This window comes from Carettochelys insculpta, chromosome 11 (assembly GCF_033958435.1).
Source record: "Carettochelys insculpta isolate YL-2023 chromosome 11, ASM3395843v1, whole genome shotgun sequence".
Classification (NCBI taxonomy): domain Eukaryota; kingdom Metazoa; phylum Chordata; order Testudines; family Carettochelyidae; genus Carettochelys; species Carettochelys insculpta.
In genome coordinates this window covers 4,220,183-4,232,268 of record NC_134147.1, presented here as the reverse complement: position 1 = coordinate 4,232,268, position 12,086 = coordinate 4,220,183, and the positions used below count along the sequence as shown (strand labels likewise).

Sequence of the window (12,086 nt, the reverse complement as noted above, 5' to 3'; positions counted from 1 at the left end):
GGCTCCATGCTGGGAGTCCCTTCCCACAGCTTCTGCTCTGAGCAGAGAGGTTTCCAGCCAGGTGGGGCAGAGACGAAGGGGATGTTCCTGGGACTGCCTCCCTCTACTGCCCCTCCTCCTTGCAGCCACAGTGCCCTTCGTTGGCATTTGGAACAATAGCTCTCCGAGTCCTCCCCACGGGTCCCGGAAGCTGATCAGTCCTGTGAGCATAAAACAGTGTTTCCCAAATTTAAGATGTTCGCGTACCCCTTTCGGGACTTCAGCCTCATCAGCATACCACCTCTCCCAGTGCTTATCTCCTGATTCTTGGTCAGTTATTTTCTGCCCTGGAAACCCCTTTGCGTACCACCGGTGGTACGTGTACCACACTTTAGGAAATGCTGGCAGAAAACATCCCAGGAAGGGCTAGCATCCTACGGGCAGCCCAAGGGGAGCCCTGCCACTGCCTTGAGCGCATGTGCCTTCTGAGCCGAAGCTCCCAGATTTAAGCAAAATAGTTTAGACCAGTGGTTCTCAGACTGACTCAGTTGGCCCCCTTTGTGCCTGTAGTCGTTTACACCCCTCTCCCAAGTGCATTTCCTGCCCCCAGCTCTCCATGCAGCGCTGCACCTATTAGCACAGAAGGGAGGGGCCAGCGTGAAATGTGACTTTCGCCAGTATCACTTTTCACAGTGGACTTAGCGGCCCCCTGGCTGCTCTTATGCTGGGGCTGCCACCCAGAGCCCTGCTGCGTACTGGTGAGGGGCTGGGGGAGGTGAGGATGAGGAGAAGAGATGGAGAACGGTCGCGCTCTCCTGTCTCTGGCCAGGGCCATCCTTAGGCAGACACAGCGTCTGCAACAGCAGAGGGTGCCACTGAATTTGGGGCATCGAATTTAGTAGTGCCTTATGCTGCATATGGTTAGGGCCATCCCTGGCCATGGCAGCACCAGCTCTGGCAGGCCCAGTCCTCCAGCCTCCCACCCCCTGCCCTGCCAGTATCAATCCCCCGGCTCCATGGCCCCCAGCACCACCTCCCAACCCTGTCGGCCTTGGCCCCCTGCCTCCTGCTCCACCTCCCGGCCTCTTTGCACCCAATCCCCTAGCCCCCTGCTCCACCTCCAGGCACCTTTAGACCCAGTTCCCCGGCTTCTGGCCTCCCTGTCCACTCCACCTCCTCACCTGCCAGCCCACAGCTCCAGCCAGCTGCCCCACTCCCTCCTCCACCGGCTCCATCTCCTGGCCTGCAGCTCCAGCCAGCTGTGCCACTCTGTCTGCTCACCCCACTGCCTCTCTTCCCTCCCTCTGCCCCCCGATAGGTCCATCTCCCAAACCCTGGAGCACAACCCCACCCCATAGAGGAGCTGCCCCCCATCCCACACAAGGGATGGAGGCTGCAAGGGCTTGGGCTGTGTAGAGCACCACAAAACTTAAGGACAACCCTAGAGGTGGCCGTCCCATTGATCCCCGGCCCTCGGGGGCAGTGGGTCCTGCTGCAAGGGCCAACATGGTGGGAGTTTCAAAGGAGGTGGGGGGAAGCACACAGCTTGCCCTTTCCTTGACACATTCTAGTGTCTCCCTGGGGAGACCTGCCCCCTGTTTTGAGACCCCCACCTGGGACTGACAGCACTGCTCTCTCCCGTCTCTTTCCAGCTCCTGTATGACAGCCCAAAAGCACGGCAGGAGGTGGATCATCACTGGAGGGCCTCAGGCTGTGCCCATATTGTTCACATTCTGGACGTGTACGAGAACATACATCAGGGGAAAAGATGTCTTCTCATCGTGATGGAATGGTAGGAGCCAGGGAAGTCCCTTCCACCTGGGCCACGTTCTGGGGAGCAGAGGGGACGTGACACCTGGATGTGAGAGCTGGCAGCAGCCGGGCCGCACAGCTTTGTCGGGCAGTAGCCTAGTGCACCGCTCTTCTGATAGGATTTATGGGGAAACCTGCAGCTGCTCGAGCAGCCTGTCTGTGGGAGGAACAAGAAGACTAATCACGAAACTAACCTTCCCTTGCACTTGGAGAAATGTCTCTGTACGGAAACGTGGGTGTAATTATACATATATTCAAACCTGCATCTGTCACTTTCCTTGACGTAGTCTCATGGGGGCTGAATGTCCCAATAGGGTCATTTGTCTCCCCTGTGCTACCGCTTCACCCTAATTCTCTCTCTCCCCACTCCCCCGTCCCGCACCACATGAGTGCCGCTGCTGCAGTGTGGTCTTCCTCTGGGGGGCCATTTTAATATCCATCTGGGCAGTTCCTTTTGTGCTTACACTGGCTTCGTTCTGTTTTTAACTCGTCTCCGAGCCCTAGAGAACTTCTTTGCAATGCAGTAAGACTCCAAGGAGTGCTACCAGCCTCCCAACCCTGCCATGTCTGAACTCCCAGCAGAGATGTGAGGCATATTACCCCTGTCAATGCTTCTGTTTTCTGGGAAATGCCTCACTACGTATTAAATCATAGACTTCAAATGTTCTGTGTTTGCGGTTTTTTTTCCTACTCTCATGCAGAGCAGGACTGCAGTCTGCACTGGACCTATTAGGAACAAACTATTTAGCAAGTTCAGGTCTCAGAGACAGGCATGCAGGTTCCCTAACTTACTGCAAGTCCATGCACAGTCTGGTGGAGGTTTTCTTTTGCTCGTTTCCTGAGTTTGTTCTGCATGTGTGCTCTCTTACAGCATGGAGGGAGGGGAGCTGTTCAGCAGGATTCAGGAGCGAGGAGACCAAGCTTTCACCGAGAAAGGTAGAACGTCGTGAGGAAATTTGTGAGGTTTCATTCCCTTCACCCTCCCTCCCCGACCAAAATAAATGGGAAACAATGGTCTGACTTTTACAGGAGCTTGATTGGGATCCATGTTGTTTCCCGTTGTTTTAAATTTCTGTTTGCTATCCTTAAAGCAATTTAATGTCAAAGATCACGAAAATGAGAAGCTGCCAGAATTGGCTTGATTTAGGGACCACATGGACAGCCAGGCAAAGCTTCCTTACATGCATCTGCTATACACTTCCGTTCCAAATTGCAGCAACCTCTGCTGTTCTAGTTCCTGGTCCTCACACACCTCTGTCAGTGCGCCCCCATCCCACATGCAGTCCCTCCTGTGTGTTCAGATGGGAACTTCCTATGAGTGGCATCAGTTGTGTTCAGCTGTGTTGTGAATACGTGATTGTAAGAAACACTTCGTGCAGAAGGGCTATGTGACTTTTTAAGGTCCCTCAGTGAATCACTAAGAGAGCCTAGAACACAATAGCTTGTTTATGAGTTACCATTATTAGTTTTTATTATCTGGACAGTACCATAAATGCACATGACTGCAAAATTGTACTTGTCCACACGCCGCTGGAGGAATGGCTCACTTTTATTGGGCAATAAAATATTATTAGAGTTGTTTCATTAATGTCCTCACAAAATGGGTAGGTGACTGGAATTTATAGCTGAGTTGTAAGTTATCATGACCATTGTACAAGGTTGGTATTGAGCAGTGGTTTCCAACCCTTTTAGTAATGTGGACCCCAACCACTGCCCCAAACCATTTGTGGACTCCCAATCACCCCACCAAACTGTTCGCAGACCGCCATCCAAGCCAATTCTAGCTGCTAGGTACGCTTCATTAAATGGAGGAAAGGAAACCACAACATAGATTTTTGGACAGTAATTAACATTATTGAAAAGATATAATTTAAAAATAATAATTGATTGTGACTTTGCAATGTATTTAAAACTTATTTTCTATGATCATTTTTATTTATCTTTAATTTTGTTTCTGGGCCACCTGCAGAACCCTTGTCTGCAGGACCTGAGATTGGGAGCCACTGGTATAGAGGACAGGTTTTCTGATTCCCAGTTTTCTATGTAGTTGGAGATACACATCTCCTAGAACTGGAAGGGACCTTGGGAGGTCATTTAGTCTAGTCCCCTGCCCTCTTGGCACAGGGCTAAGCACCATCCCTAGTATTTATTTGCCCCAACCCCTAAGTGGCCTCCTCAGGGACTGAGCTTGCCACCCTAGCTTTAGCAGGCCAATGCTCAAACCACTGAGCTATTTCTCCCCCTTCTGTTAACCTCTTTTCTGTGATGAATCCCTCAAAAGGCAGGTGTGACTTACATGGGACACATGAACTGGATGCAGTCTGAGGAGTGTGCTTAGTAGCTCTGTCAGATACAAGACTCCAGAGGGAAGGAGTGTTGCTGTGATTTTATGTTGTTCTCCCTGGTAACATCATGACATTTATGCGTTATATGGAGTGTGTTTTCTTCCAGTTACCCGTTCGTAAACCTTTTGAGGACTACAAAAGAAAAATACTCCACTTGCGCAACAGACGCCAAGAAATTAATGTCCCTCTTTCTGGAGGGGCCTTCTATGGTCTGCTCACCACCTACTCTCTGCCCTTCTAGCAAACAGCTTTCCCGCTGCTCTGTGCCTGGATAGTAAAGGAGAAGGGTGTGTGTGGTTAGAACCTCCACAACTTCCCAATGGGATACATTTTCCTCCCTTTGATTGTTCCTGTCTGACCAGGCACAATTTCTGCCCTCAAACAAGAGCATCTCTATTTCAAGCCAAGCCTGGATATAAAGCAGGAGACTTGCTTTATATTCAGATGGCGCCACATAAATTAGGCTGTCCTGGGTAAAGTAGAATAATCTCAGCTCCCCCCTCCTGCCCCGACTCTGAAGCTGAGAGCATCAGTTTGGTTATGTGCAGGAAAGAAATGGCCAAGATATTAACGCAGACCCCTGTTAATTCAGGCAGCATTGATCTGTTAGTATCTCTGTAGACTTGTGGATATAAGATAGTGAGAGAGAGAGACTGCAGGTAAAGTACCTTTGGGGACTCAAGCCAAACCACCAGCTGCTCTAGAAAAGCTGCTCAGCACACAGAACCAGGGGAAGTCATAACCCTCTTTCCCTGAAGTGGCCTCCCACAAAAAGCTTTTCAGGTTGCGATAAGTCAATGAACTCTTCCATGTTTCACTTCACAAAATCTGTTCGGGTGCGGGGCAGGGGGAGCAGCCAGCTCCCTGGCCACTAGAGTTTCCTACATGCAGAAATGTATCGAGTGCAGAAATTAAACTTAAAAAGAAAGTGGTGAAAGCATAGCCTAGGCAAGGCACTGCATGATAAAATGACTGATTCACATTTATTTTTACATGAGCAGACACTGTGGAGGCTTAGAAGTACCAAAAATATCATTTAGCATGATATTATTATGTTGATTTGATGGTAAAAGAGATTTTAGCTTCCCCAAACGTAGAGGTGCAGTGTTAAACTTATTTGCTGTGCAACCCAAAAATATACCTGGGGCACTTTCTTCATGATTTTGTGCATTGTTCTATTGCTCCGTTATGCCCATTATACTCTGTTTTGATGAGCACCTCAGAGTATTAATTTACAAGTATACACAGAGCAAGAATCTCAGCTATTCTAGTTACTGTGCATGCTCATAGAATGGTTGAGATGTCAGGGAGATTGTGGGGTATGATTTCCTTCAAAACAAAAACACAGCTGTTAAAGCTAATTTTAGGTTTTCCAGCACTGACGCTAGCCCTGCCGAGAGACAAGCTAGATGTAACTCAGCAACATTCCCAAGCATGTCTCTGAGCTGCAGTGGGAATGTTAATATGACCTTTCTCTAAAATTATATTTATAGAGGCTTCTGAGATAATGAGAGACATTGGAACAGCCATTCAGTATCTGCATGCAATGAACATTGCCCATAGAGATGTCAAGGTAAGGCCTGTTCTGGGGAGAAACATTACACTGGAAGGAAGGGGACGGTAGTGATTTACAGGGCAATAATGAGTACAGTAAAGTAGACAAAGGTTTCCTGTTTCATGCTAGTGTGGGGAGGGTCTGTTCATGCCCAATCAGTTTAGGGCATGATACTCAACCGCACCAATCCCAGTTGTTTTAGTTGCATATGCAACAAGAGAGATACAGGACATTATCACCGGTATTAAGGAGACATTCAATGTGAAGTGTAGTTGATTTAAAAATAAGTGTGTTGTTTCAGCTACCTGCACCTGAAGTCTGCCTGTCAGTTTTTGTGATTTCAGAATCATGTGTTTCTATGTTCAAAAAGACCACACAAGAAGAAGGAACTGCTTGTATTGAGGAAAGTGTGAAACCAATTGCCTACAAATTAAACAACCTGGGGAGGTGGAAGAGAACTTAATATTGGACTTGATATTGACTAACAGGGAGGTTACAGATTACAAATCTAAAGGAAGAAGGCCACTGGGGGTGAAACTGATCATGAAATGACCAGTTTCACAATTCTAAGAAAAAGGAGATGTGAGAGCACTGGCTTAAGGATATCAGGCTTTAAAAAAGCAGACTTCACAGAACTCAGAACAAGTGAGCAAGGTCCAAGGGAAGAAAAAATCTAAGGAAAAAAATTTGGAAGACCTGGCAATTTTTCAGTGACAATATTAAAGGCACAACAGTAAGTTTTCCTGGTGCAAAGAAGAGATAATAGGACTAGCAAGAAGTCAGTAAGGCTGTTTTGATAACCCAAAGATCAAAAAGGAATCTGAAACATGGACAGATTCCTAAGGAAGACTCCAAAAGAGTAGTGCAGAGGTGTTAGGAACAAAATCAGAAAGGCAAAGGTAAAAAATGAGCTGCAGCAAGCAAGAAACATAAAAGACAAGAAGAAGAGGTTTTATAAATACATTATGAGCAAGAGAAGGATGAAGGAAAGAATAGGCATGCTACTTTGTGGGCAAAGTGGGCTAATGATGGAAAACATCAAGAAGATTGGGGTGGTGTTTTGTTTGATTCTTCGCTAAAAATAGTTTCAATGTGACCAGATGCTTAATAGAATTAATATTAACGACAAGGGGAAGGAATACAAGCCAGAATAGGGGAGAAGAAGTGTAAAGAATATTTAGTTATTTTAAATGTATTCAGGTTGGCAGGACCTGATGAAGTTCATCCTCAGTATTTCAAGACCTCACTGAAGCAATCCAAGAACAGCAATTATCTTTGGGACTTGGCCCATCCTCCATAAGTTTCCAGAGAACTGGAGAAGTGCAAACATATCTTTAAAAAGGGGGACAAAGAGGTGCTTGGGAATTGCAACCAGTGAGCTTAACTGAGATACTTGGAAAAATACTGGAAGAAATTAGTAAACAATCAGTTTAGAAGCAATTAGAGGATATAAAGTGCTACATAGTAGCAAATATAGATTTGTGAATAATAAATCATGCCAAACCAACCTAATTTCCTTCTTTGACAGGGTTATTGATCTAGAAAACAGGAAATCAGTAGATGTGCTACTTCTTGATTTTACTAAGGCTTTTGACACAGTCCCACATGATGTTCTCATAAGCAAACTAAGAAAATGCATCCCACACTCTAGGATGGGCGAACAGCTGTCTGAAAGGTCATATGCAATGATCTGCTGAGTGACCAATGGTTCTGGTATCAAGCTGGGAGGGCAATAGGGGCTCAGTCCTAGGTCTGGTACAGTTCAACGTTTTCGTTGTTGACTTGGATAACATAGTGGAGAATATGCTTATAAAATTTACAGATGATAGCAAACTGGGAGGGAATGCACGCAATGGGGTATTGGGCTTTTGTTGAACTTCATCTTGTTGATTTCTGACAAAATGCTACAAAGTACCACACTTAGGAAGGAAAAATCAAGTGTGCAACTACAAAATGGGAATTAAGTGTCAGGTGGTAGTACAATAGGAAGAAGACCCGGAGGTCGTAGTGGATCACAGATTGAATGTAAGTCATCAATATGATGCATTTGCAAAACAGGCTGATATGTTGTATGTAAGGCAAAGATGGTGATTGTCCTAGTCTATTGAGCACAGAGGACACTCTTGCTAAATATAATGTCCAGTTTTGGCCGCTGCACTTTAAGAAAGATGTAGACAAACTGAAAAGACTCTAGAGGAGAGCAACAAAAATGTTAAAAAGTCTAGAGAACCTCACCTGTGAAGAAAGATTGAAAGCACTGGGATATCATTGGCCATATTTACACATTCACAACCCCTGGAATACACAGTTTCAGGTGTTGGTGCACTCAGCCATGAACTACGTGGAGCCATGTAGTGGAGTCTTTAATCTCAGTCAGCCTCCATGATGAGGCAAGTTGAGGGACTAAACTCCATGTGCTTTGACAGAGCTGAGTTCGCACCTAAGAATTAGATGCTGGCTGACTACACAACAAGTGCCATGTGCACAGCAAGCAGTGTGGAAATGGTCAAACTGGTTAGCCACCCCTCAGCTCCCTTCTCCTTCAGCTTCTTCCTCAAAAACGTTTCTTCTATCCTAATAACCCCAGGGTTGATGAGGGTATGTCTGTGGACAGACCTGTAATTTCAGTCTTTATTTACCCTCATTGGGAGGGAGCAGAAAAGTCCTTCCTCACTACTACTTGAACTCCCAGTTCATTTTGACTCAGTGCTTGAGAACCTTCCTCTCCCCTCAGAGTGCACTGTGCAAGATTTGAAGGGCGGGATTAGTTCAGTTTGGGGGAGTAAAGCTGTATCATTGTGTGAGTGTTCATTGAGTGACATCAAACACGGGCCACAACTGTGGTTTTTTAAGAGCATCCATTATGAATACCCTGGTTCTTAGTTCCTGCTGCCTGAATGACTCCTGGAACACAATGCATGGACTGATGCCTGTGTCAGATTAGATGTCATGTAGGTGGGAAGGAATAAACCCCTGCAAAGTGTCAAGTATCAGAGGAGTAGCCACGTTAGTCTGTGTCCGTAAAGACAAGAAGAAGTCCTGTGGCGCCTTATAAACTAACAGATTTATTGGAGCACAAGCTTTCATGGGTAAAGACCCACTTCGTCAGATGCATCGGACGAAGTGGGTCTTTACCCATGAAAGCTTGTGCTCCAATAAATCTGTTAGCCTGTAAGGGGTCACAGGACCCTCCAAATGTAACCTTCTGAAGTGGGGTTCATAGAAAGCCCAGACATAAACCCTTTGAAGTGGAGGAGAATTTTGTTGTGACTTCAGAGGGGTGCAGGACTGAGAATGTTTTTCTGTGGGCATTAAGCTGGGAAGGAATATGGTGCCCATGTAAAACAAAAATGCTGTCTATTGAGGAAGGGGAATGATCCTAAATCTGGGGTGGGTAAGAGAGGAGACAGAGCGTGAGTGCAGCAGATTGTGATGTCAGTGGGTGGTCACATGGATGAATTAAGAGTACAACCCAATAGAATTTACTTTGAGACCCTACCTCTTTGTGATTGCAATTACTTTTTCTCTTGGTGCTGTTGCAGCCTGAAAACCTACTTTACACATCCAAAGAAAAGAACACAGTACTCAAGCTCACGGACTTCGGGTTTGCCAAAGAGACAACTGTACAGAATGCACTGCAGACACCCTGTTACACACCTTATTATGTGGGTAAGTCCCCCACACCATGTGTACAGTCATCCCACTCAGCCTGGGGACCTTGGGAAGGCCACCTTTTTTGTCCTACAGAGAGGACAAGGAGGAACCCCAAATTTTAATCAAGGTCAAACCTGGAAATTAACCATCCCCCAACATAAGAGTTCAAGCCTTTCCGAGCGGGAAGGAGAGAGAAAAGCAATGGCAAATATGGCTACACAGAAATAATATTAGCTTTCTCACTGTGACCTCATAGGATAAAATCCAGCATCTGAACCCAGTCTCCACAACTGATGGGCTGTTTTATCGCAAAACCTGAAAGCCCGGCAAGGGAGAACAGGGTAGTTGATAATTCCCCAGCTACAAAGGTGTATTTTTAAATGAGAACATGGAGGAATTGGTGTTATGATTATGAGGGTTAGCAAGCAGCCTGGGAGTACCATGTCATGGCTCCTTCCCCACTCTAGCAAGACAAATGCAGAAGTGGGGACCAGCAAAAGTACCCTCAAAACCTTATTTACCAGGTTTTGGTGTAAACTTTCCCCCCAGAATGCTAAAAAAACCTTAGATTTTGGGGATAAAATTCACTGCCACCACCCAAGTAATAATAAGGAGACCAGGGAGAGACTACTTGGGAAATCTTAGCCCCAAAAGTAAAAACCAGGACACAAACATTAACCAATACCAGGTTAATAAACATGATCCCACTGCTATGCCACCATGTCATGGCTCCTTCCCCACTCTAGCAAGACAAATGCAAAAGTGGGGGCCAGCAAAAGTACCCCCAAAACCTTATTTACCAGGTTTTGGTGTAAACTTCCCCCCCCCCAAATTTGCTGCCACCACCCAAGTAACAATAAGGAAACCAGGGAAAGACTACTTGGGAAATCTTAGCCCCAAAAGTAAAAACCAGAACACAAACATTAAGCAATACCAAGTTAAGAAAAAGAAAAAGAAAAAACTTTTATTATTACAACAACATTTGTGTTGCAAGCCTTATGACTAGATGGAAGAGTCTCAAAGTAAAACACATGGGGAGTCTCTGCCATCGGCCTAGAACTTAGTTACAAGGGCTACGTCTACACGTGCCCCAAACTTCGAAATGGCCATGCAAATGGCCATTTCGAAGTTTTCTAATGAAGCGCTGAAATGCATATTCAGCGCTTCATTAGCATGCGGGCGGCAGCGGCGCTTCGAAATGAGATATTCTGTGTTTGTCTCCCTCATGGCTGAAAAAAAGAAGGGCAGAGGACAGAAAAGGGAGGAGCCAAAAAATTCCTTTGTCCCAGTTTAAAATTCTTACCTACATTCCTATAGGCCAACCCCACCTGGCTAAGGAGGTTAACCCTTTTACTCCCAGGCTGCTGGCTAACCCTCATGATCATGACAATTGGTAATCCAAGACTAAAATGTACTCTTAGTTGAAATGTTGCCTTCCTTCAACTATCAGCAAGTAGCAATGTTCTGAATGTCTCACGGTATTGTACTTGGTGTACTAAGTGTAGGGTATACACCGGGGTGGGGAACCTTTCTTTGTCCAGGGGCCAACGACCCGCAGAAAAATCAGTCGGGGGCCATATATAAGTGAGAAGCCTGCTCACCTCACTCACCTCTTAGTGCCAAGGGTCCACTCACATGGGAGCCCTGCAGGGGGAGAGGAGGGGGAAAAACTCAGAGACTTGCTGTGTAGCTGGAGAGAGAGCACTGGCTCACGGTCCTGATCCTTGCTGGGAGCTGGATCAAAATAAACTGAGGGCTGGATGCAGCCTGTGGCCTATAGGTTCCCTACCCCTGGTATATGCATTGCAATGTTTAGGACAGTGATTTGCTCAGGATAGGATGAAAAGTCATCCCCCTTTTGGTATGGCTGCACTCATGACACCTCTTGAGGGATGAGAAGAGATAATAAAAAGCATTCATTAGTTTGGCAGAAGAGATCCCCTTGGCTACCCAGATGAAAAGCTATTGATGGTTTTAATGGAATGAGTATCTTCATGGGGGGGGTCAAGAGGGGACAGAGCCTGGACAGAAAAACAGCACTAGGAAAACCGTTAGGCTGTGTTCACTGTGCATAGGATCAGCACATTGACGTGCTCTAGGAATTCGCATCCACCTGTTTCAATATCCTGTAAACCAGCATGAATTGTTCAAATACTCAGAAAACCTTTTTCTTACTAAGCAAACCTAAAAATAATTTGTTTTGCTTAAGGCGGGGTTGGGGGGAGCAATTTTCCCCACCTCCCAACCCCTTTAAATATCTCTTCTCATTTTGTACTGTTGTAAGAATTAGATGCAGCGGAGTATAATGATCCTGGCTGGAGCCAACCACAATCCAGGCCGCTGCTGTTCTTGTTAATTCCAATCTCTACAGTATGCACGCCTGTTTAATCCAGTGCCGGATTGCCATTAAATCCTCAAGACCTCCCCTGCGTAGAGATTTGTCAATGAGCAATTGTGTTGTTTTTCAAGTTGACACCGGCACATTTGGAACTCTTTAGAGATCACACAACAGTTTATAAATTTCAAGATTACCCAGTGATAGCAATCACTTTGTTTTCCCTGCAAAAAATATTTATTGTCAGCTTATACAACTACTTGCTGTTTAGAAGAAGGGGGGTTACTTGGCAACCAGCTGTTTCTGATTTTCCTCTTCTTCAGCCCCAGAAGTCCTTGGTCCTGAGAAATATGACAAATCATGTGACATGTGGTCTCTTGGGGTCATCACCTATATTCTGTAAGTA

The 12,086-nt window shown here is 45.9% G+C and overlaps 1 protein-coding gene across 1 annotated transcript in view; it reads left to right on the top strand.

The window, feature by feature from the left end:
* The window catches only part of MAPKAPK3 (MAPK activated protein kinase 3), a 67,229-nt gene that overhangs the window by 44,264 nt on the left and 10,879 nt on the right, over positions 1 to 12,086 (top strand). Inside the window, exons 3-7 of the mRNA XM_075005782.1 lie at positions 1,632 to 1,771; positions 2,663 to 2,727; positions 5,630 to 5,709; positions 9,234 to 9,360; positions 12,004 to 12,079. Coding sequence (XP_074861883.1) covers positions 1,632 to 1,771; positions 2,663 to 2,727; positions 5,630 to 5,709; positions 9,234 to 9,360; positions 12,004 to 12,079 — 488 coding nt within the window. The remainder of the gene's footprint in view (positions 1 to 1,631; positions 1,772 to 2,662; positions 2,728 to 5,629; positions 5,710 to 9,233; positions 9,361 to 12,003; positions 12,080 to 12,086) is intronic.